The 26693-nt window shown below is 45.0% G+C and overlaps 2 protein-coding genes across 2 annotated transcripts; one reads left to right on the forward strand and one right to left on the reverse strand.

Moving 5' to 3' along the window:
* Positions 1-14341: 14341 nt before the first annotated feature.
* On the reverse strand, positions 14342-21101 carry LOC311141481 (tetraspanin-36-like). The gene is made up of 7 exons (XM_084176825.1): positions 20956-21101; positions 17201-17392; positions 16667-16741; positions 16431-16526; positions 15951-16100; positions 15739-15822; positions 14342-15497 (listed from the first exon to the last, which is right to left on the reverse strand). The coding sequence occupies exons 1-7, from the start codon at positions 21013-21015 to the stop codon at positions 15420-15422; spliced, it is 735 nt and encodes a 244-aa protein (XP_084032951.1). The 5' UTR covers positions 21016-21101; the 3' UTR covers positions 14342-15419.
* A 4357-nt stretch (positions 21102-25458) lies between these two features.
* LOC311141666 (histone H1) lies at positions 25459-26291 on the forward strand. Its single transcript, XM_084177072.1, has one exon. It carries the CDS (start codon positions 25503-25505, stop codon positions 26040-26042), a length of 540 nt encoding a protein of 179 aa, XP_084033198.1. The 5' UTR covers positions 25459-25502; the 3' UTR covers positions 26043-26291.
* Positions 26292-26693: the final 402 nt, after the last annotated feature.

The following is a 26693-nucleotide window of genomic DNA, read 5'->3' on the forward strand; positions in this document are numbered from 1 at the left end:
ACAGATGCGAGCTTCAGCTGGAAGCCAGTGGAGTGTGCGGAGGAGCGGGTGACGTGAGAGAACTTGGGAAGGTTGAACACCAGACGGGCTGCGGCATTCTGGATGAGTTGTAGGGGTTTAATGGCACAGGCAGGGAGCCCAGCCAACAGCGAGTTGCAGTAATCCAGACGGGAGATGACAAGTGCCTGGATTAGGACCTGTGCCGCTTCCTGTGTAAGGCAGGGTCGTACTCTCCGAATGTTGTAGAGCATGAACCTACAGGATCGGGTCACCGCCTTGATGTTAGCGGAGAACGACAGGGTGTTGTCCAGGGTCACGCCAAGGCTCTTCGCACTCTGGGAGGAGGACACAACGGAGTTGTCAACCGTGATGGCAAGATCATGGAACGGGCAGTCCATCCCCGGGAGGAAGAGCAGCTCCGTCTTGCCAAGGTTCAGCTTGAGGTGGTGATCCGTCATCCATACTGATATGTCTGCCAGACATGCAGAGATGCGATTCGCCACCTGGTTATCAGAAGGGGGAAAGGAGAAGATTAGTTGTGTATCGTCAGCGTAGCAATGATAGGAGAGGCCATGTGAGGATATGACAGAGCCAAGTGACTTGGTGTATAGCGAGAATAGGAGAGGGCCTAGAACTGAGCCCTGGGGGACACCAGTGGTGAGAGCACGTGGTGCGGAGACAGCTTCTCGCCACGCCACTTGGTAGGAGCGACCGGTCAGGTAGGACGCAATCCAAGAGTGAGCCGCGCCGGAGATGCCCAGCTCGGAGAGGGTGGAGAGGAGGATCTGATGGTTCACAGTATCAAAGGCAGCAGACAGGTCTAGAAGGACAAGAGCAGAGGAGAGAGAGTTAGCTTTAGCAGTGCGGAGAGCCTCCGTGACACAGAGAAGAGCAGTCTCAGTTGAATGACCAGTCCTGAAACCTGACTGGTTTGGATCAAGAAGGTCATTCTGAGAGAGATAGCAAGAGAGTTGGCTAAAGACGGCACGCTCAATAGTTTTGGAAAGAAAAGAAAGAAGGGATACTGGTCTGTAGTTGTTGACATCAGAGGGATCGAGTGTTGGTTTTTTGAGAAGGGGTGCAACTCTCGCTCTCTTGAAGACGGAAGGGACATAGCCAGCGGTCAAGGATGAGTTGATCAGCGAGGTGAGGTAGGGGAGAAGGTCACCGGAGATGGTCTGGAGAAGAGAGGAGGGGATAGGGTCAAGCGGGCAGCTTGTTGGGCGGCCTGCAGTCACAAGTCGCAAGATTTTATCTGGAGAGAGAGGGGAGAAAGAAGTCAAAGCATAGGGTAGGGCAGTGTGAGCAGGACCAGCAGTGTCATTTGACTTAACAAACGAGGATCGGATGTCGTCAACCTTCTTTTCAAAATGGTTGACGAAGTCATCCACAGAGAGGGAGGAGGGGGGGGGGGGGGGATTCAGCAGGGAGGAGAATGTGGCAAAGAGCTTCCTAGGGTTAGAGGCGGATGCTTGGAATTTAGAGTGGTAGAAAGTGGCCTTAGCAGCAGAAACAGATGAAGAAAATGTAGAGAGAAGGGAGTGAAAAGATGCCAGGTCTGCAGGGAGTCTAGTTTTCTTCCATTTCCGCTCAGCTGCCCGGAGCTCTGTTCTGTGAGCTCGCAATGAGTCATCAAGCCACGGAGCTGGAGGGGAGGACCGAGCCGGCCGGGAGGATAAGGGACATAGAGAGTCAAAGGATGCAGAAAGGGAGGAGAGGAGGGTTGAGGAGGCAGAATCAGGAGATTGGATGGAGAAGGCTTGAGCAGAGGGAAGAGATGATAGGATGGAAGAGGAGAGATTAGCGGGAGAGAGAGCGAAGGTTGCGACCATCTGTGTAGGGGCAGAGTGAGTAGTGTTGGAGGAGAGGGAGAGAGAAAAGGATACAAAGTAGTGGTCGGAGACTTGGAGGGGAGTTGCAGTGAGATTACTCCACTCCAGCCTCTGTCTCCATAGTAATTCATTTTCTCCTCTATTGTTCCTCAAGCTAGGGAGGAGGCCGATGACATCAGAGTGCACCCATCAGACCAACTCCTTGAATTGCCAATTTCACAATTGTGTCTAAAAGTGTCTAAGTGTGTGTACTTTACTGTATTTATACTTGGAATATCATTTTTCAACGGGAAAAGTAAAAAAAAAAGATAACTGGAGTGGGTCTTTAACCATTAGTAAAGAAAATGTTAAACTGACCCAAGATTAGTGTCTACGGGCAACTTCACCCTAGAGCCGGTCCTTGGGCTGCTAAAACCCCTCGGCAGATGCCCTTTTCACAGTACACCCTGTGGGCCCAGGTTAGCAGTGGGGTGGGAAGGAGGTCTCACAGAGGGAACTGGTGAGGTGACATCGCATCTCAGCATCTCAGCGGTGGAGGGGAGTCCATAGAGCCGTCAGGGACTCTGTGAACATCCCCTTACAACATGTCACACGGGTAATATGAATATGTCTTATAACCCTGTAGGCTACAATTCTATAGAACAGGAATACTCCTCATTAGAATTTACTGCCACACATATATCTTATGCCTACAAGAGTTGCCTTGTTGAATAGACTAGCTAAAAAAACATAACCTACTACAGTTATGGAGTACTTAGAGCTTCATAACGGTCTGTATAGCTACATATGTTACGATGTAACTACTGGTATTTTACATATTTCTTCAAGACAGCAGAAGCAATTACACCGATGTACCTTTTCTAGTTACATACCTTATTCCACTACCTTAGAGTAATGCCTATGCAATGTAATGTTTTGCCAAATGTATACGTCATGTTATGTATGCAGAGTAGCTTAGTATGGTGGCTGCCTTTTTGTGGGTCTTTGCCTGGTTAGTTTGAATGTGGGCTTTGGGAGGGGATAGTTGATGTTCAATTTATTCATTTTCACAACAAATTAGAGTGCAACATTTCCATCTCTCTCTCTCTCTCTCTCTCTCTCTCTCTCTCTCTCTATCTCTCTCTCTCTCTCTCTCTCTCTCTCTCTCTCTCTCTCTCTCTCATTCCCTCTCTGTTTCCCACCCACTCTCTCTGTCTCTGAGCAGGTTACTCTTCCTAATGATGTCCAATTACGGTTCTTTCTGGTGTGTGGATGACGATGCAGCCAGAGACGTGGGAAACCACTTGCTCCAACTGAACCACATTACAAATGACCAACTCCTTAACATCAACATGAGCATAAAACAATTGTGTGATTGATGGTTCCCAACATTTCATCCAGTAGAATGTTTGATATTACACATACAATGAGACCATATTCTCATATGTACAGAGAAAGTGTATTAGGCGGAGACACGTTTGTAATGAGCGACAGTCTTATCTAAGCTAACATATGGATTATTTAGCTATTTGAGTTTGAATTTTAGGACCCCTTTAGGTATAAAAAAAATGATATTTAAAAATGATTTGATAAAATATTGAATTTGGCCTTTACTACTATAGCCCATAGAAACGCATTGAATAACACATTCATAAATGGCAAAAAAGACAGTCCCAAAATAAATCATAAGGAATAAGGTTTTGAAGTGTCTGTCCTACATCTAGGAGATATATTAGAGTTTTTTTGGACACATATTTAACCCCTTATTTTTGTTGGCACAAAACTACCTCCATACTTCTGTTAATGTGTACGGGTTACCTTTAGACGAGTTGAGATGCGGTAGGCCGACATAGGCGGATGTGGTGGACTGAGACGCAGCCCATGCAAAAAACAGACATCTCTTGCTTAAACTGACGGATTTTGATGGGGATTTGTATTTATTTTGTTACTTAGATTGACGCATGGGTGTGGTAGGAATCACCTCAACGTTAACTCTTCTCTATCAACACATGTCTGGGGCTCTTCCCTTAGAGTGCCCTCTACAACTGGCAAAGCCAGTCTACAACAAACGCATCTCTCTCTCTCTCTCTCTCTCTCTCTCTCTCTCTCTCTCTCTCTCTCTCTCTCTCTCACTCTCTCTCTCACTCTCACTCACTCTCGCTCTCTCTCTCTCACTCACTAGATGACATCAGAAAAGTGACTTGTGACTATTTCCAGAGGAAGTACTTGACAACGTACTCTAAATGAAAAAGCCAGTAACCCTCATGTCCTCTTTGAAAGGCAGATGAAATTCAGCTCACCAAAATGGGCCCCAGAGACCACCATTTCTGTGAGACGGGTTTGGTGATAATTGTTTGGACCATTTTGGGTATCACGAAAAGAAAGAGGTAGAGGAGGGGAATGAGGAAGAAGAAGAAAAATAACATTTAAGCAGTATATTAAATATAACCAATAGGTCATGGTGAAACAGTAATAATAACATCTAATAATAACAATAATAATGTCTCAGCTGAGGATTCAAACTAAAAACGCCTGTGAGTTTTGAGACAAACATTTATTATCTTCAATATGATCAAATAAAGCTGTAGACATAAAAAGCTGCAGACATCATTTGCGCCTTGCACCAAACAAAAGCTTTTAGGGTAGGGGAGTAGGCAGTATGTTCGAGAGCCAGTATGTTTGGCCCCTTTGAGAGGCAGTATGTTTGACCCCTTTGAGAGGCAATATGTTTGGCCCCTTTGAGAGGCAGTATGTTTGGCCCCTTTGAGAGGCAGTATGTTTGGCCCCTTTGAGAGGCAGTATGTTTGGCCCCTTTGAGAAGCAGTATGTTTGGCCGCTCTCCCACAGCACCAGCATCAACATCCTGTGTGTCAGGTTACTGGCCAGAACACTCTGTGCAGAAGTGGTGGGAAATGAATAAATTAGGAGCAGGTCTGAAATTTCCCCACTGCAACACCTGACTCAGGTCTTTGTGTGAACTGTTTTGGAAAGGCGTGATCAGAGAGGACTGGGGATAGAGAGGAATAGTTGAGGTGAGCGGCATTACAGATAGCGATCAGGACCTGTCTCAGATAAGGAGTGCTGATCTATTATCAGTTTTGTCTTTTAGATCATAATGAATGATATTATATGGACAGGGGAATAGATCAACACTCCTACTTTGAGATGCTTTATGACTACAGGCCCTGTTGGCTAATTCAATGTAGGATACAATGTAATTCTGGTTCAGAGCAGGATACACTGTAACTTGTATTGAAGACTTAATGTGACTTATTAAATAGTCATCATATCTGAATTGCAGATTGAGCTTCTTTAAAGCCTCATGGATCAGGTAGGTTAACAACACTCATGTTGATGACGCAAACTGAGCTACAAGCAAAAGAAAGAAAGAAAGAAAGATTACATGTTATCCTGCTGTCTGCATTTTAAAGCAGGAAGAAAACAGTTCTCTCTGGAATAAGAGGACAGCTGTGTTTAAATGTCAATGGGAACTGGAGCTGAGAGCATGTGTGTTGAATTTAATATCTCTTCTGGAGATAGTAACCTCCCTAGTTTATCACTGAAACCTTAGTGTACTCTGCTGGTTGATTATGCTACTACAACTGCATGGCCCATATTCTTTCCTGTAGCTATTGTAGACAGGGATGGAGTGGGACGAGAAATCAAACCTGGAACTTTAGGAGACGGTCCAGGCGCTTGCTGGACTTTCTTGGGCGCCCTTACGCCTTCTTCATAACAATTTAACCTCTCTCCTTGAAGTTCTTGATGATCCGATAAATGGTTGATTTAGGTGCAATCTTACTAGCAGCAATATCCTTGCCTGTGAAGCACTTTATGTGCAAAGCAATGATGACGGCACGTGTTTCCTTGCAGGTAACCATGGTTAACAGAGGAAGAACAATGATTTCAAGCACCACCATCCTTTTAAAGCTTCCAGTCTGTTATTATAACTCAATCAGCATGACAGAGTGATCTCCAGCCTTGTCCTCGTCAACACTCTCACCTGTGTTAACGAGAGAATCACTGACATGATCTCAGCTGGTCCTTTTGTGGCAGGGCTGAAATGCAGTGGGGGGATTAAGTTTATTTTCATGGCATAGAGGGATTTTGCAATTAATTGCAATTCATCTGATCACTCTTCATAACAATAACAAATAATGATCATTTTGCACATAAAAAAAAAACATACAGTAATTATCAATTGGGGTACCCACATTTAGACAGGCCAACTGTGCTAAAGATGATTTAATAGAACTGCCCTTAAGCCAGTCCGTCTATGACTGTAGATGGAATTCATGACTGTTTGATAAATACTCTATCAAACAGAACTTGGATCAGTTCTTCTAAGGCTTATGTTGCATGATATTCTAATATTGGGGTTGAAAGAGGTTTCATTCCTAATTAAAAGGCACTGTTCATCAGAACACATTTATGGATGGCTCTAAATGAAGTGTTTTGTTACTTACTAACCTTGCTCATAATTGTTTAAAATCACATGAAGCCCACTAGATGATGTCATCAGCGTCTCCCTATGATGTCATTGGAAACATTTATCTTCCTCTATCTTGTTGACTACAAAACAGAAACCTGCTGTTTTCACATATGCTGAAATTGTGGTGATGCTGGAGATTATTAATTTGATGTTGAAAAAGGGCGAATTTTCCCTTTAAGACTACAAATGTACATGCCAAGACTTCTCTAACCTCAAGGTACTTTCCTGGTTAAATAAAGATTAAAATAAATAGTTAGACAACGATGCCTGGTGCCCTGTCTGTGTTTATACTGTATGTAGAAGTGCATAGGGGATTCTTGTCAAACATCCTATCTTGAGCATATAGACACGTCTTTATCAACTAACCAAGAGAGATAAACACTACGCTCAACGCCTACAAACTTCTCAGAATTTGCATTTTGCCTCACTAGTTTTCTGGGAAAGGTCATGAAGAAGTACTTGTGTATATACATGTCATGAGCCCTCTCACTCCACCGGGTTACCACCGTATTTGTTTCCACTATCTTCCACTCTGCTCACCACTCTCTCTCTACTCAGCCTAACTAGCTCCACCTGTCCCTGCTCTGCTCGGCTCTAATTACTCTGCCAGCTGCGCTGCATTACCCACTAACCTCTCCCAGTATTTAAAGTCCTGTCTTTCAGCTCTCCCTTGTCAGATCGTCTGCAAAGCTCACACCCGGAACCTGTTTGCTCGCGCTTCTGGCTCACCCTTGTTTTGTGACCCCGGACCTGCCTGATTCTTGGATACTCTTCTGCCCCAGGAAAACCAGACCTGCCTTCTGCCATTACGACTCCTGACTACTCTTCGATCCCGGTAACTCTGACCAGCCTTCTGCCTTGCTACTACGTATTTTGGATTCCCCTTGAACTGTACTGCTGCCTTGTTTCATTCCGCCCTGTTGTGTCTGTGTCTCCCCCCCCCAGGACTTCTGGACCACCCACCACCGGCTTCATAGGACGCATCGCTGCCACTGGGGGGGGCACAGACCCAGCACATTGGACGGGACCCCTGTTACCCCTGGAGCCTTCATTCACTCCCTACTTCCCTTTTCCCTTAAGTTTAATAAACTTTCTGGTGTGTCGCAATTGTGGTCCTCTGGTCGTCTGTCTGAATCGTGACAGTACGATCTGACCATTATGGACTCAGCGCACACTTTCCCCGACATGGAAACCGATGAGCATGAGCAGCAGTTCCAGCAGCAGCAACAACAACTCGCCATGATCTTTCAACTCCTCACCAACCTTACCCCAGCCAGTCTGCCCACCAGCCCTGCCCCCGAGTTACCTGCCCCGGTCATTGCAGCCGCTGCTCCGGAACCCAAGATTGGAAACCCCGAGCGGTTCAACGGCGATTCAACCCAGGTCCGGCCATTCCTGACTAGCTGCCGACTTCAGTTCTCCTTGCAGCCAAGGACCTTCGCCACGGAGGGGGCTAAAGTTGGGTATGCCATCACTCACCTGACGGGCCGAGCTCGACTCTGGGGAACAGCAGAGTTCGAACGTCAAACCCCCGCATGTGCAACCTTCGACCTGTTTGCTGAGGAGATGCTGAAGGTGTTTGACCTGGATTCACCCACCGCAGAGGCGTCTCGTGAACTGTTCAGTATTCGACAAGGCAGACGTACAGTCGCAGACCATTCCATCGACTTCCGAACCCTGGCTAGACGAAGTTCTTGGAACACACCATCGTTGGTGGACGCGTTTTTCCATAGTTTGGCTGACTATATCAAGGACGAGTTGGTCTCCCATGAACTGCCTTCCACTCTTGATGAAGCCATCGCACTGACTGTCAGGATCGACAGAAGGATACAGACCCGTCGTCGTGAGAGGGGGCGCCAAGGTCCACCTACTACCGGCATTCGGAGAGATCCGACTGGGCTCCTGTCATCTACTGCCACTCACCCAGGTCAGCTTGATCAGTCTGAGCCTATGGAGATTGGGCGAGCCTCTCTCACTCCTGCAGAGCGCCAGCGCCGCTTCACCTCAAACCTCTGCCTCTATTGTGGAGGTGATGGACATCGTGTGGTAACCTGCCCTTTAAAGGGCCGAAGCTCACCGGGCATAGGGGGAGTCCGGTTGAGTTCAATGACCATCCAGTCCTCCGACCGCAAACCCCTGCTGCAAGTTCACCTCCGCCTCTCTGACTCAACTCACACCCTGGCTGCTCTGGTGGATTCTGGCGCCGAAGCCAACATAATGGACATCAAGCTGGCACGCCAACTGGGACTGGAGAACCTCCGTTTGACACCTCCTATTCCTGCCCGGGCACTGGACGGACACTTACTCGGATCGGTCACTCATGTCACGGCCCCGGTCTCGATGGGTCTGTCCGGAAACCATCAAGAAACTATCCAGTTTCACCTGCTCCCCTCTCCAGGCCAACCCCTCATCCTGGGTTACCCATGGCTCCGCCGGCACAACCCTCAGCTCGACTGGGTGACCGGGGTGATCAGGGAGTGGGGAGAGGACTGCCACCGAACCTGCCTGCTTGCTGCCGCACTACCCCTTCGGCCAGTACCTACTAACTCCGCTCCTGACCTCTCCAATGTCCCAGAATGCTACCATGGTCTCAGAGAGGTGTTTAACAAAGCAAGAGCCACATCTCTGCCCCCTCACCGACCGTACGACTGTGCCATCGACCTCCTTCCTGGAACAGCTCCTCCAAGGGGTCGTCTCTATTCGTTGTCTGCTCCTGAAAGAAAGTCCATGGAGGACTACATCAATGGCTCTCTGTCCACAGGATTAATCCGTTCATCTTCATCTCCTGCTGGTGCTGGCTTCTTCTTTGTGGGGAAGAAGGACGGATCTCTTCGCCCCTGCATCGACTACAGGGGACTCAACGACATCACAGTGAAAAACCGTTACCCTCTGCCTCTGCTCACCTCTGCTTTTGAGTTGCTCCAGGGAGCCACTGTTTTTACCAAGTTGGATCTCAGAAACGCTTACCACCTAGTGCGGATCCGGGAGGGAGATGAATGGAAAACCGCATTCAATACACCAACAGGCCACTACGAGTATCTGGTTATGCCTTTTGGCCTCACCAATGCTCCTGCTGTGTTCCAGGCTCTAGTAAATGATGTACTGCGGGACATGTTAAACAAGTTTGTCTTCGTTTACCTGGATGACATCTTAATCTACTCCAGAGACCTGTCTGAACACACCCGCCATGTCCAGCAAGTCCTTCATCGTCTTCTGGAGAATTCCCTCTACGCCAAGGCAGAGAAATGTGAGTTTCACGTCAAGACAGTGGCCTTCCTGGGGTACATAGTGGCAGAGGGAAGTATCCAAATGGATCCTGCCAAAGTATCAGCAGTCACTTCATGGCCAGTTCCGGAGAACCGAAAGAAGCTGCAACAGTTTCTGGGGTTTGCTAACTTCTATAGGAAGTTTATCCGGAACTACAGTACCGTTGCTGCCCCTCTCACTGCTCTAACCAGCACCAAGCAACCCTTCACCTGGACCCCAGCAGCCGACAAGACCTTCAGTACCCTCAAGGTGAGGTTCACCTCCGCTCCCATCCTCCAGATGCCTGATGTGGACCGGCAATTCATTGTGGAGGTGGACGCCTCGGATGTGGGAGTTGGTGCTGTGATTTCTCAGTGGGCTGCGGAGGATAGGAAGCTCCATCCCTGTGCCTTTTTCTCACGTCGGTTGTCCCCCTCTGAGTGCAATTACGACATAGGGAACCGTGAGCTGCTGGCTGTGAAGCTTGCCTTGGAGGAGTGGCGTCACTGGCTGGAGGGGTCCACCATTCCATTTCTCGTTTGGACCGATCATAAGAACTTGGAGTACATCCGCACGGCCAAACGGTTGAACTCCAGGCAGTCCCGCTGGGCCCTGTTCTTCACCAGGTTTAATTTCACTCTGTCATACCGGCCTGGATCACGCAACACCAAGCCAGACGCCCTCTCCCGTCAATTCCAGAAGGATGACACCCCCTCCAAGGACCCTGTGTCGATTCTGCCAAGTCCCTGCATCGTTGCAGCTCTGACCTGGGCTGTTGAGGAACAGGTGCTGGAGGCTCTCCGTAACCAGCCAGGTCCCAGCACCTGCCCAGCTGACCGCCTTTTTGTCCCCGAAGACCTGAGGTCCCAGGTCGTTCAGTGGGGACATGACTCCCGCCTAGCTTGTCACCCTGGCTCCACCCGCACTTACAACCTGCTCGCCCAGAGGTTCTGGTGGCCCTCTCTGAGGAAGGATGTACGGGAATTCGTCCAAGCCTGCCCCATCTGCAACCAACACAAGTCGTCCTGCCAGCCCCCAGCCGGATTGCTGCAGCCCCTGCCTGTGCCCAGACGTCCCTGGTCTCACATCGCCCTTGACTTTGTCACGGGGCTGCCCCCTTCAAGGGGCATGACCGTCATTCTCACCATCGTTGACCGTTTCAGCAAGATGGCACACTTCATTCCCCTCCCCAAGCTCCCAACCGCCAAGGAGACCGCCCAGGTGGTCCTGGAACACGTCTTCCGGATCCACGGACTGCCAAGGGATGTAGTTTCTGACCGTGGTCCACAATTCTCCTCCGCTTTTTGGAAGGAGTTCTGTCACCTGCTGGGAGCCACAGTCAGTCTGACTTCCGGATTCCATCCCCAATCCAATGGGCAGTCAGAGCGGGCTAATCAGGAGCTCGAGAAGGCACTGCGATGCATGACTTCACGCAACCCCCACTCCTGGTCGCAGCAATTGACATGGGTGGAGTACGCACACAATTCTCTGACCTGCTCTGCCATCGGTATGTCCCCTTTCCAATGTGTTTTTGGATACCAGCCTCCTCTATTTGCCAGCCAGGAAGAGGAGGTTACTTGCCCATCTGCACTTGCTTTTGCCCGTCGATGTCGCCGCACCTGGTCACAAGCCCGAGCCACACTCCTCAGATCCGTTGCCAGCTACACTACCGGGGCCAACCGTCGGAGAATTCCTGCTCCCACCTACCATGTTGGTCAAAGGGTGTGGTTGTCATCGAAGAACCTGCCACTCAGGGTGGAGTCGCAGAAGCTGGCACCTCGGTTCATTGGCCCATTCCCGATCATAAGAGTGATTAGCCCAACTGCTGTCCGGCTCCAACTGCCTAATTCCCTGAGGGTGCACCCCACTTTCCATGTGTCTAAGATTAAGCCCATCCATGAGAGTCCGCTGGTCCCTGCGGCGCCTGGTCCTCCTCCTCCACGGCTCGTCGATGGTGGTCTGGTTTACACCGTCCGCCGCCTGCTTCGGTCCAGACGGAGGGGTAGGGGTCTCCAGTACCTCATTGACTGGGAGGGCTATGGACCTGAGGAAAGGACCTGGGTGCCAGCTAGTCGGATTGTGGATAGGACTCTCATCACCGCTTTCCACCAACGGCATCCTGATCAACCTGCAATCCGTAGGGGCCGCCCCAGAGGGGTCCCTAACCGTCCTGCCCGCTCGGCTTCCTGTCCTGTGCCTGATCCTGTCTCGGGACCTGTCCCATCTCCCGACCACGGCCCTCCGGCTTCCTCCGAGGATGAGGACGTTCACTCGGACCGTTCGGAGGAGTTCTAGCCCTCCTCCGGCTCCCCTCCTCCCGCCCGGCGTGGTGTTGCTCTTGGGACTTCTGGGGCCGTCCCTTGGGGGGGGGGTTCTGTCATGAGCCCTCTCACTCCACCGGGTTACCACCGTATTTGTTTCCACTATCTTCCACTCTGCTCACCACTCTCTCTCTACTCAGCCTAACTAGCTCCACCTGTCCCTGCTCTGCTCGGCTCTAATTACTCTGCCAGCTGCGCTGCATTACCCACTAACCTCTCCCAGTATTTAAAGTCCTGTCTTTCAGCTCTCCCTTGTCAGATCGTCTGCAAAGCTCACACCCGGAACCTGTTTGCTCGCGCTTCTGGCTCACCCTTGTTTTGTGACCCCGGACCTGCCTGATTCTTGGATACTCTTCTGCCCCAGGAAAACCAGACCTGCCTTCTGCCATTACGACTCCTGACTACTCTTCGATCCCGGTAACTCTGACCAGCCTTCTGCCTTGCTACTACGTATTTTGGATTCCCCTTGAACTGTACTGCTGCCTTGTTTCATTCCGCCCTGTTGTGTCTGTGTCTCCCCCCCCCAGGACTTCTGGACCACCCACCACCGGCTTCATAGGACGCATCGCTGCCACTGGGGGGGGCACAGACCCAGCACATTGGACGGGACCCCTGTTACCCCTGGAGCCTTCATTCACTCCCTACTTCCCTTTTCCCTTAAGTTTAATAAACTTTCTGGTGTGTCGCAATTGTGGTCCTCTGGTCGTCTGTCTGAATCGTGACAATACACTACCGTTCAAAGGTTTGGGGTCACTTAGAAATGTCCTTGTTTTCGAAAGAAAAGCAATTTTTTTTGTCCATTAAAATAACATTAAATTGATCAAAAATACAGTGTAGACATTGTTAATGTTGTAAATGGCTATTGTAGCTGGAAACGGCTGATTTTTAATGGAATATCTACATAGGTGTACAGAGGCCCATTATCAGCAACCATCAGTCCTGTGTTCCAATGGCATGTTGTGTTTGCTAATCCAAGTTTATCATTTTAAAAGGCTAATTGATCATTGGAAAAACCTTTTGCAATTATGTTAGCACAGCTGAAAACGGTTGTGCTGATTAAAGAAGCAATAAAACTGGCCTTCTTGAGACTAGTTGAGTATCTGGAGCTTCAGCAATTGTGGGTTCCATTACAGGCTCAAAATGGCCAGAAACAAATACCTTTCTTCTGAAACTCGTCAGTCTATTCTTGTTCTGAGAAATGAAGGCTATTCCATGCGAGAAATTGCCAAGAAACTGAAGATCTCGTACAACGCTGTGTACTACTCCCTTCACAGAACAGCGCAAACTGGCTCTAACCAGAATAGAAAGAGGAGTGGGAGGCCCCGGTGCACAACTGAGCAAGAGGACAAATACATGAGTGTCTAGTTTGAGAAACAGTCGCCTCACAGGTCCTCAACTGGCAGCTTCATTAAATAGTACCCGCAAAACACCAGTCTCAACGTCAACAGTGAAGAGGCACTCCGGGATGCTGACCTTCTAGGCAGAGTTGCAAAGAAAAAGCCATAAAAAACTGGCCAATAAAAAGAAAAGATGGGCAAAAGAACACAGACACTGGACAGAGGAAGATTGGAAAAAAGTATTGTGGACAAACAAATCGAAGTTTGAGGTGTTCGGATCACAAAGAAGAACATTTGTGAGACGCAGAACAAATGAAAAGATGCTGGAGGAGTGCTTGATGTCATCTGTCAAGCATGGTGGAGGCAATGTGATGGTCTGGGGGTGCTTTGGTGGTGGTAAAGTGGGAGATTTGTATAGGGTAAAAGTGATCTTGTAGAAGGAAGGCTATCACTCCATTTTGCAATGCCATGCCATACCCTGTGGACGGCATTTGATTGGAGCCAATTTCCTCCTACAACAGGACAATGACCCAAAGCACAGCTCCAAACTATGCAATAACTATTTAGGGAAGAAGCAGTCAGCTGGTATTCTGTCTAAAATGGAGTGGCCAGCACAGTCACTGGATCTCAACCCTACTGAGCTGTTGTGGGAGCAGCTTGACCGTATGATACGTAAGAAGTGCCCAAGCCAATCCAACTTGTGGGAGGTGCTTCAGGAAGCATGGGGTGAAATCTCTTCAGGTTACCTCAACAAATTGACAACTAGAATGCCAAAGGTCTGCAAGGCTGTAATTGCTGCAAATGGAGGATTCTTTGACGAAAGCAAAGTTTGAAGGACACAATTATTATTTCAATAAAAAATCATTATTTCTATTCCTTGTCAATGACTACATTTCCTATTAATTTTGCTATATTTCTTAATCAAACTCATTTCATGTATGTTTTCATGGAAAACAAGGACATTTCTAAGTGACCCCAAACTTTTCAACGGTAGTGTAATTGCTAGAAAATTGATTTTATTTTTTAAATTAAAAGGTAGAAATTTGTTTTATGTAAAATCAGTAAACATATCAAATGTAAATGTCTTTGTAGTTAGCTTTTAATACATTAGAAATTAAATATACACAACCAAGTCCAACTGTATACCGTCTATTCTACCAGATATGATTACATTCAATTGCACAATACTCTACAATGATGCAGAAATCAGTGGTGTTCATGAACATTGAAATCAATATCTGTTTCAAGTACAATAAGCATTAATTTCCAAAAGAATGTTGCCAGTCCTTTTCTAATGTAATACAGTATATCCTAGACAAATCCCTACTACCTGATGTGTTGGAATCTGAAAAAGTACTTGACAGTATCAAAACAACATTTCAATCCTTAAAGGGGCAATCTGGGATTGGCAGATGTTTTTTTTTTAATACTTTAAATTAATTATATATAGCCATCGATATAGACATTGATTCTAGAAGAATTGCCTCATGAGCTTAGTTCAACTGTCTTACCCCATCAGAACCCAAAATATAAGCATGTTTTACACCATTGTTTGTAAACAAAGTAATTGTAAACAATCACGGTATAGCTTCAAAACAAGGTTAAAACTATCATTTTGATCTCATTGACGGTCAGTCCATGCATGCACCCATAGCTCTGTCTATGAATTTGAGAGTGGTTTAAGAGTGGTTACATTTCCCCAGCCCCATCCCTCAGCTGTTTATCAAAAAAGTGTCGGGGGTGCCCTCTTTGTTGTTGTTGAATCCCAGGTCGCCCCAGATTTCCCCTTTAAAGGAATGTATCCCATGTACTGATATATCACTGTGCATATCCTTTCTTTTTTTCATTATGTACAGCAGCAAATAACAACACCGTTAAGCTTAAGCCAGCTTCCTTTGTTTAAAAGTTTGAGTGGTAATTTGCAACTATCTTTTAAAAAATGGCATTTCGTGGTTTACCATTGTTTCCAATGTTGGCAGTGGTTTGCCCAAAGTTTGGTGGGTCTGACAACTGCCCGGGAAAGCTGTATAAAAACGGTAAGACGATGTTCCTGAAAGGATACTAAAATATTGGTGTGGGGAACACAAGTCCTTAGGCTTTATGACCTCACACTGCTGGAGAGGAGTGGGGAGAGGTGTCAGGGGTCAAGGGTCAGGAGCTGCTGGGAGACAAGCCTCTAAAGCGTCCTTGGAGACTGCAGGATCAGGTAGTATCAGACATACAGGGCCTGGTAGCCAGTTCGCCTGACACTTTTACAGGTGATCACACACACACTAAGCATCCCGAAAAACTGAAAGAAAAGGACAGATATTCAGTGAAATTCAGAGTAAATTGTCTGGCACCAAAAGGTTCCACTATAACCAAGTCAGGGTAGGTCCACGGGCTAATACTTTTGGACTTTTTCGTAGCTTTTTTGGGGCCCGGCCTCAGAGATGGAAACACAAAAGCCTTCATCTTTAGGCCAAACACCAGAGCAATGTCTAATAATGGAAATGACCATAATAAAGTCAGAGGACAGTCAGGTACAGTACCTTGATGATGGCAAAGCCAAGGATGACCAGCATGGCATAGCTCATCACATCCTGAAGGAGCTGTTCCAGCTTACCCTCACAGCCCTGGAGCGACACACACACACACATACAGTATATACTGGTCAGAGAGTAATGGCATTACACTTTAAACCATTGTGTCAAATACAAATACAGAAACTAGAAGTTAGACATTGACTGAATTGGGTCCATACCTGAGTATTGAGCAGGACTGGCTGGTCCAGGGTGCCTGTGCACTCGGTGTTGTTCCCTTTACAACAGGAGATGGGCACAGTGTTGTTACTGCTGCTGAACCAGGGGGTGGTGGTCCAGTTCATGTAGGTCTGCACTCCACAGCACTGCAACTGTATACAGAGAGAAGAACACTTGTTCACAGCTCCAAGCTGACAAAAAGCCTAATGTTCAGTATCATCCCATCTCTGTGTGAGCCAGTGCGTGTTAGCGCCAAATAAGTTTGAAACAGAGAAACTCAACAAGTGATTACTTCCTCTAACGCCCACGACAAAGACCGTCAATGGGAGAGTGGTACAGTTGGCCACAAGGTAGGCCTGTGTATACACAGGAAGTAATCGCACAGTGAGTCTCTCGGTTTCAAACCTAGTAAGCCCCTGCTTGGCATCATACTGGTTATCAGGGGAATTCACACTTGTCAATAAAGGAAAAGTGGCACTGACCTGAGACTGCAGATAATCCACAGCCCGGGTATCAGCGTTCTCACCATCATACTTCTGGAACACATCGCTCATTGACCGCTCCAAGTCACCTTTAATCTGTAAAGATATACAAAACAAAATGCATCTGTGTACTTAATTATTGTACCTGCAAGCATTAAATACATAGTATATGATCGTAGCATATAATACATTAAATACATGTGGTGAAAATGTGTCCAAATGTGGTGTTCACTCACCCTGCCTCGGTAAATGAACGCAAACACTAGGGCAGCGACCTCTGCTGCAAAGACGGCCAGGAGGATCATCAGGAACTGGAAAGGGATGGGCAGACCAGACGACTGTCAGCAAGGAGGCCGAGAACAAGTGGTGCAGCAGGATTTACCAAACACAGAGATCCTTAGTGCTTACAGTGTGTCCCAAATGGCGCCCTACCCTATGTACTGAATGCACTACTTTTGACCAGAGACCTATGAGCCCCGGTCAAAAGTAGTGCACTACATATGGGAATAGGGTACCATTTGGGACACAAAGTGTGCTTATGAAAGATCTGGATGGCTGGCACCACCAGTCTCTCCTTTTACCATCACCCACCAGGAACCACCACTACAATGTCTGAGGCAGGTGTAGGGTGAAATTTCCCCTAGACGCTGATCTTGGGTCAATTTGGAAATTTCCCCACTAATGGTTAAAGTTCAGATTTGGGGACGTGATGCTGATCCTAGATCTGTACATAGGGGAAACCCCCTGTTGCGTCGGAGGCTCATACTCACAAAGCTCAGGCCCACTTTGGACTCTCTCAGGGTGGCGCAGCAGCCCACAGTCCCGATGATGAACATCACCACTCCCACAGTGATGATGATGGCTGCAGGGATGAGTGTGTACTTATCCTCCAGGAAGTTGTCAAAGTTGTTGTAGCTCTTGATCACATAAGAGCCTACGTAGGCAAGAGCGCCACCCGCAGCCTAGAGAGAACAACACAACAACATGAGGACTTTCTACAGCTAATCAAGGCTGTGTTGCCTATTCTCCTGGTGCACACTCCCTGTCATGGATTTCAAAGCATAGGATTGGTGTAAGGATTGGCTGGAGTTTACACCATTGTTAAACCCACATGAGAATGTGTGCAAGTGCACACTACAGGAGAAGGGTAGAGAATACATTGCATTTGGAAAGTATTCAGATCCCTTGACTTTTTCCACATTTTGTTACGTTACATCCTTATTCTAAAATGGATTCAATCGTTTTTTCCTTCATCAATCTACACACAATACTCAATAATGGCAAAGCAAAAACAGGTTCTTCGAAATTTTTGCAAATGTCTAAAAACAATGTGGGGGAAATATCACATTTATATAAGTATTCAGACCCTTTCTTTACACAGTACTTTGTTGAAGCACCTTAGGCAGCGATTAAAGCCTTGAGTCTACTTGGGTATGACGCTACAAGCTTGGCAGTCCTGTATTTGGGGAGTTTCTCCCATTCTTCTCTGCAGATCCTCTCAAGCTCCGTCAGGTTGGATGGGGAGCTTCGCTGCACAGCTATTTTCAGGTCTCTCCAGAGATGTTTGAACGAGATTGGTGGAGTGCTGCAGAGATGGTTGTCCTTCTGGAAGGTTCTCCCATCTCTACAAATGAACTCTGGAGCTCTGTCAGAGTGACCATCGGGTTCTTGGTCACCTCCCTGACCAAAGGCCTTCTCCCCTGATTCCTTAGTTTGGCTGGGCGGCCAGCTCTAGGAAGATCTTGGTGGTTCCAAACCTCTTTCACTTAAGAATGATGAAGGCCACTGTGGTCTTGGGGACCTTCAATGCTGCAGACATTTTTTGGCACTCTACAGACAATTCCTTCGACCTCATGGCTTGGTTTTTGCTCTGACATGCACTGCCAACTGTGGGACCTTATATAGACAGATGTGTGCCTTTCTAAATCATGTCCAATCAATTGAATTTACCACAGGTGGACTCCAATCAAGTTGTAGAAACATCTCAAGGATGATCAATGGAAACAGGATGCACCTGAGCTCAATTTCGAGTCTGATAGCAAAGGGTCTGAATACATATGTAAATGTGACATTTCAGTTTTCTATTTGTAATAAATGTGTAAACATTTCTAAAAACCTGTTTTTGCTTTTTCATTATGGGGTATTGTGTGTAGATTGATGAGGGGGGAAAAACAATTAAATTCATTTTAGAATAAGGCTGTAATGTCACAAAATGTGGAAAAGGTCGAGGGGTCTGAATACTTTCCAAATGCACTGTATGTTAGGCAAACTCATACAAGTGTAGCATTGTCCTGTGAATTGCAGCTTATACAATCAATTCCCCAGTTAAGTAGAAGTAAATCTAACTTCTGTAAGCAATCTATGGACAAGGTAAGACAGCAATGTTTTGGTTTTGTTAACGTGGCCACTGTTTACAAATGCTAACGTTTTAGTATTTATGGAACAAAACCAATGCAAGTGGTTACCCCCGATATTAGCATAAGAAAACCCATTAATAATTTTGGTGAACCATCCCTTTAAGTTGGTTATGCTTTTATGCCATAGTGATACAAACGCGTGTGCTAATCAAATGCATTGATCAGATGGTGAGCTGTTCCTTGCCTAATAGTCCTTTAGATTCAAGGCTCCAGAGCATATTACCCGGTTCTCTCACAATCAGGCCTCAAGTCACAAGACCCACCACCACCCACACCCCACCCGAGTGGAACACACACACACACAGACCACCCCCTAATCTTTCCTGGAACTTGGATCTTGTGCTTCAGATATGAGTGTAAAAAATGAATGTGTTGTGGTGATTGCTAAAGCGGAAAAAGGAGAAGGAAATGGAGTGTAAATTTACATTTCCCGCTTGTTTTTATGTTGTTGTCAATGTCTAACTAACATTCGACCAGATGATCTCCTGTATTGGCCGAGTGAAAGACATATGTTCGCAGTTTTGCTGCCTTCTAGTGCATGTGGATTTGTGAAAACCTCATTATGTAAGCACAAAATAACATATTTATGGTAGGCTGTTTCCCTCCAGACTCAGATCACAGATGCGTTCTCATGTAAAGTGAACTCACCGATCAGACAAAACTAATCCAACACTATGTGACAGTGCAAAGCAGGGCCGTACCTCCCTCCTCATCTCCCAAAAGAGTCAGGTTTTAGGGCTACATATTTTACTTCAATTCAGGTGTAACAGTTGTTAAAATACTTTGAATTTCACCAGGTTCATATATTCATATAGCATGTTTGAGTTATGATTTAACATCCCTGCATCATGGTGAATAGGTGCATACTTACGTTTTGCGCTGCATGCTCATGCTCAAAGAATGTTGACGCACTAATAAAGGTAGCTAGGCACGCTTTTCCGTCCGCAGAAAAGTCATGACACACGCTGTTCATGAATAATGCTCTACATTTAATGGCAACTCATAAGGGGATGGTATTGTCAAGATTCAATTGTAATTGTACTTTTTAAGATGACTAACATTTCGAATTCAACATGTGGTTGCTTACTAGCTAATGTACTGTATATGTGAACGATATCTAGTTCCTCGCTGATCCTCGTCCTTTGTATCGTGTGTCTAGAGAGAGAGGCGACTATTGGCAGAACATACAGTATTGGTGCTCTATGTCTTTTACTTTGGTTATGAATGTCAAATTACTTCATGACATATAAGAAGAGGCTATAATATTCACTATTGCATTACAAAAACACATGTGGGGACGCACTAAGAGAGAGAGGCGACTATTGGACGAATATATTTGCGCTCTACAAATTCTGTTGTCTTTTCTTTGGATACAGACGAACTCTGATACATTAAAACAGCCTGATCTCAGAAGTCCACCTCTTCAGTCTCAACCAATCACACACACACAATGCAGAGCTCCAGGTACCGCACCGGCTAGACAGAGAGAGAGAGATATTTGAGCGAGGGATAGTTCAAGGGGAACTACAAAGTATATGTGGCCTTTGACTGCTGATACACAAGCAGACCTATGTTTACTCCCGCTGGTGAATACACACAGGGTTCTTACTCCTTATTGAATTAGTTCAGAGTTAACCACCTAGGAAGCTATGCACTGCTGCAACCTAACATCTACCAGAAGGTTTTTAGTAACATGATCTTTCTGACTCATCATGTAGTGGAGAAAACCTGGCATGTAGAATTGTTCACTCAAAAAAATGTTAAGCAGGGGACACTGGGACCAGAAATTGGCCTGGGCATTTCTAAAGTACAGGCCCATTTTATCCCTCAGATCTCTGCACCACCAAATAATGATAATTCTTCATTCTGCATTAAAAAAAGATTTAGAGAGAACCCTTGGCTAAATATGTACCAGCCCATCTGGCATTTGCCAGAACTTCCCTATGCAAGTCTGTCCCTGGATTAAGCTACACGTGTAGTGTGGGTGGTGGTGGGTTGCGAACGTTCTTAAACAGTAAACCGTTTCCGATGCAAAACGTAATGAATACATCCCTGGTTAGAGCAGTGGAAAGAAGTCGTAAAAAGATAAACACAGACCAAGCACTTACCCAAAATATTAAACTTAGAAGCAAAAGGACTGTTTTGGATGTAATAATCCCGCAATCCATGTTGATTTTGTGGTAGGGAGCCTTTCAGCTGGTGATGAAATAGGATCGTGTCGCTCTCTGTTCTGATTATAATGGGGTTCCTGACGACTTTTCTTTGTGCTGCATGACTGGGTTGCTGACCCACTGTCACATGCTTGTGGAGCGCATGCCGCGGCGATTAATGTGTGTGTGTGTGTGTGTGTGTGTGGGGGGGGGGGGGGGGGGGGTGGGGGGGTGGTTCCTAATACACCTTTGTGATTGTATTTCTCCATAGGGTCCAGGGGAAATGTGTGTAATTCAATGGGGTTTTACATTTTAGTCATTTAGCAGACGCTCTTATCCAGAGCGACTTACAGGAGCAATTAGGGTTAAGTGCCTTGCTCAAGGGCACATCGACAGATTTTTCACCTAGTCGGCTTGGGGATTAGAACCAGCGACCTTTCGGTTACTGGCACAACGCTCTTAACCACTAAGCTACCTGCCGCCCCCGTTTTATTGGGGACTGTGTTTTATTAACCTTATCCAAGTGGCTAAGTCTTTATAGAAAGTCTTCATAGAAACACACAGTTTATAGAAATGGCTCTGATCTGCTGCACTACACGTTTGACTCATGATTATGTATATTCAGGTCCTTTAACTTTAGGTGATAGGGCCACTGCCACTTATAAAGTTTACACAGCCAGTCATTTCAAAAGTCAGTTATATTTCATTTGCAGTGTTAGATGCATTCATTTCATTTTGATCTTCAGACTTCATGCCAAATTATTGTTGTTTTTTTAAAAAGCCCTGTAGGCTATAGGGCTACTACATAATTGGCTACTACACCAGAGAGGAACAATCCCCCGTTTATCCAGTCGATCCGTCCCCAGTCCGAGCTATCAGTCCTGCGTCACAACAGCGTGAGGAAGCACTCACGTGTTGAGATCTGTGCCGTTTTTGAAATAATTCACTTTTTTTTTCATTAGTCATATGCCCTATATGCCTACATAAGTTAGATTCTGTCATATTATCATAATTATTAAAAAAAGACTTAAGGTAAACAGCTTAACATAGGCTACGTGTTTTACTGAAAAATAATATATAAATAACATTGGAAATATTATTAATACCCTAAGAATATTTCCTATGAGTCATTTGTGAACTTGGCCTTCCCTATCTTGGCCCATTAAAACAGGCCATCAATCTGCGGTTAATAATACAAAACAGGCCATCAATCTGCAGTTAAATAATACAAAACAGGCCATCAATCTGCAGTTAAATAATACAAAACAGGCCATCAATCTGCGGTTAAATAATACAAAACAGGCCATCAATCTGCAGTTAAATAATACAAAACAGGCCATCAATCTGCGGTTAAATAATACAAAACAGGCCATCAATCTGCGGTTAAATAATACAAAACAGGCCATCAATCTGCGGTTAAATAATACAAAACAGGCCATCAATCTGCGGTTAAATAATACATGTCCAATCATTTTCTTTAGTGGTCCTTTGGCGCCTCGATCCCACACAACATTAAATGCGATTTGACGCATGTATATGGCTGGGTGTACACTCTTATATAAAAAAAAACGGTTCTATCGCTTGCTTTGTAAAAGGTCTATATAGAACCACAAGAAACCATTTCCCCCCCCCCAAGAGTGAGACCATCTGAACTATTCCTGGGGCTGTTTTGTTCCTTTATGGGTATGGATGGAACGCTTACTACAGTCAACTCGCTGAATGTCTTATGCATAGGCCTATGTGCATCTCTATGGCAGCAGCAGCCAATTTGAGGCGCTGTTACGGAAAAAAGTAACCTACACTCTAAAAAGTAAAGGTTCCTGGAGGATCCTTTAAGGGTTCTTACATTTACATTTTAGTCATTTAGCAGACGCTCTTATCCAGAGCGACTTATAGTTAGTGAGTGCATACATTCCCCGTGGGAATCGAACCCACAACCCTGGCGTTGCAAACGCCATGCTCTACCAACTGAGCTACACAAATTGAAACTGTGGGGGAACCCCTATAAGTCCTTCGAAGAACTCTTTAAAAGGGTTCTTCAAAGAACCCCTTTTAATGGATCCTCGAAGAACCTTTTGAAGAACCTTTTGGGGTTAATTTTTGAAATACTCACCCCTCCCCTATTATTATTATTATTAGTAGTAGTAATACGCTTAATAATAAGACCAATAACACAATATTTTAGTTGTCAGTGTTTATTAGGATTTTAGTGGCAAAGCAGAATAAAAAAAGCTAAATATAAGGTAAACTCCCAGCAGAGCCCCAAGTCCAATGGACATATCCTCTGGCATGTTGATGTTGGCATGTTGATGTTAATGTGCTGATGTTCATCGTATCCATAGCCAGAATGATTTTGCAGTGCATGGTGATCGAGCAAGTTTCCAGTTATATTCATCTGAGGTGTACGGGGGTGAAGTTTGCGAATCCAAAAATTAGGGAGATACATGCATCCTTCCATGAACCCTATCGGCTTATAGCTCAATTTAGGTTAGAGACAGTGACACTCAATATCATAAATAGGCCTAATTTATTAGGCCTACTTGATAAAATGATATTCTGTGTATCTTAAGAATCAAGAGCAAGACCATGATTGATTTATTCTAATTCTGTTCGGTTATAATTCGATACCCTATAGGCTAGGGCAAAGGACCAAATCATATTTTTTTTATAAACATTAAGCTACATTATTAAATTACATGATAAACTTTCCCATCAATAATAATACGCCTAAGCTATCTTGTGAAATGAAAATTAAACAACATAAACAATTATTGAACCGCAAACACTACATGCATTTGGGGTTTGGATGGATGTATTTCCAGTATTTAGTTGAGTTTAAAACAGCGAAAAAATAACCCGCGATTTCAAACGAAAAGCCTGCATGTGACAAGCTGAATGTGAAACTGTAATGTGTTTTTTCTATCACCACCCCATGCTATACTGATAACTCATTATTTTGGCGTGGTTCCATTGCGCGCAAATAAGCCCTCCATTATTAGTCCCTAGTCCCGTTACCTGCTTTAGTAGGTTCCTAAAGGTTCCTTTAGTGGTTCTTCAAATTGAAACTGTGGGGGAACCCCTGTAAGTTCTTCGAAGAACTCCTTAAAAGGGTTCTTCAAAGAACCCCTTTTAATGGATCCCCGAATAACCTTTTGGGGTTAATTTTTGAATTACGCCCCCACTCCCATATTAATATTATTATTAATAATACGCTCAACAATAACAATAATATTACAATATTTTAGTGGTCAGTGTTTATTATGATTTGAGTGGCAAAGCAGAATAAAAAAATCTAAATATGAGGTAAACTCCCAGCAGAGCCCCAAGTCCAATGGATATATCCTCTGGCATGTTGATGTTAATGTATTGATGTTCTCCATATCCATAGTCAGAATGATTTTGCAGTGCATGGTGATCGAACAGGTTTCCTGTTATATTCATCAGAGGTGTAGGGAGGGTGAAGTTTGTGAATCCCCAAAATAGTAGTTATACAGATGATTAACAAAATATGCACACGACATTATTCATACCTCGGTTTTTGTGGTAAATGTGAATGAAAAAAAAACTGTTTTAATAATGGTTTTCATAAACATACCTTGTCCATAATGTAGAGGCCTATGGGATATTAATTGTAGAGGTAAGGGGTGAGAATGGTAAATGTGATCTGCATAACATACCAAAACCAATTGACATAACTTTGTATGCCTCCCCGTCTGTATACTTACAGACACAAAAGTCTGCACCCAATGCAGCTAGCCTTCAGCATATTCTTATAGCCTACAGTACATATTCTTACCTCTTTGTCGATTGATATCCATTGAATTGTGTCTATTTTCTGTTTTAGAAAGATTTGCACAAATATGAAAAGATGAAGTGAAAAAATATTTTCACTCGTAAAAAACTCAAACAGGCATATCGTGTTTGTTATTTTAGAAAAATATTATATTTAGATGAAGCTTCTCATCTCAGTTTGGACATTAGGTGTGCTTTTTTGGTCATATAAAAATGTTATTAACTATTCAGTGCATTATCAACCGAGTAACATTTTTGGGAATATTTACAAGCAAGATGTCTGTTTAAGAGTAAGGAATTACTGTAGCACCTACGCAAACGTTTGCATGATATAATTTAGTCAAAATGTCGAAAAGGTCAATTTTTAAATGGCATTCAATTACTGCCCATTAACAATTTAAGAATTTACCTGGCATGGCGTTTGAATAATGGTGGCACTAAAGGTACAAATCAAAAGTACAGTTTGTGCTGATTCTTAGGATATGATGATTATATAGATATAGTGGATTTTACGAATAAAATATACACATTTCTTATGAGGAAGAAAACACAAGTCAGGTTTTGACAGGGGAAAAGGCGCCTAGTGGCAATGATTGAATCTACACGGTTCTCATCAAATCTTCATAAATGGGCATGTCACCCATCACTCCACTCATTCCAAGGCCTTCATCTCTCAAGCATCTTCAGCCAATTACATCTCCATAACAGGGAACATGTCTGGGGTGATTGCAATTCCCCTGGCGACTCCCGCCACGACTCCTAAAAAGAGATCCAAGCCCAAGAAGACTGGACCCACCGTATCTGACCGCATCCTGAAGGTTGTGTCAGCATCGAAGGACCGTAGTGGTGTGTCTCTTGCGGCTCTCAAAAAGTCTCTGGCAGCCAGCGGCTATGATGTTGTGAAGAACAACGCTCGACTCAAACTCGCAGTCCGGCGTTTGGTGGCCAAAGGATATCTTCTGCAGCCCAAGGGCACTGGGGCGTCCGGCTCTTTCAAAATTAACAAAAACAAAGCCGTCGTTAAAAAGAAAAAACCTATCAATAATAAAGTCAAGAAGGTAGGGGGCAAGATTGTCAAGAAAGCGTCACCTAAGAAGGCAGCGGGCGCCAAGAAGTCCCCAAAGAAAACCAAGAGGAAGAGTCCCAAGAAGGCCAAAAGACCCGCAGCAGCAAAAAAGACCAAGAGCCCCAGGAAGACCAAGCGCAGAGTCGCCAAATCCACACGGGCTAAAGCTGCTCCTAAGAAGAAATAGGCCTACCGTAGGTCTGCTCGATCCGTTCTTGGTGGAAGACGTGGAATTGATTTTCCCTGCACAGTTTAAGAGGCCTCACAGTGCATTTGTACATCCGAAGAATCCATCTCATGAACTTAAATACGTTTGCTTAGCAGTTTTTACAGTGCTGACACTGTTACCCATCTTGCGCTAGCTTTTCATGAATGCGGAGATAGGGGAGGAACCTGTATATTATTGTTTAAAAAACAATAAATGTATTTAATTTCACTTGTTGAATGTTTTATTGTGGAATCATTGAATTTAACCTATATAGGCCTACTATAAATAGTAAATGAATTATTACAGGTTGGGAGACAGGATTCCATTGCATTACGCACAGAAATGGAATGGTACAATCTAAACCAAAAACAGTTGTTCAACCATGTCAGTCAGATAATTCACACGAAAATATGTTTACTGTGTTTAAAAGTTTTTAATTGCATGGAAAAGTAGTCCTACCTGACAAAACAGTTGAACTACATAGTTGTATTATTGTAACTAAAATAATACATTATCAATCATAATTACCAATGATTAACTAGGCATCGTAGAACTATATGATATTGTCATTAATTAGGCTGTAGGTATTTGCAGTAGGCCTATTAAAAACGAGTCTACTGAAAAAACTCT

Source organism: Coregonus lavaretus (genome assembly GCF_964263955.1).
Source record: "Coregonus lavaretus genome assembly, chromosome: 14".
NCBI lineage: Eukaryota > Metazoa > Chordata > Actinopteri > Salmoniformes > Salmonidae > Coregonus > Coregonus lavaretus.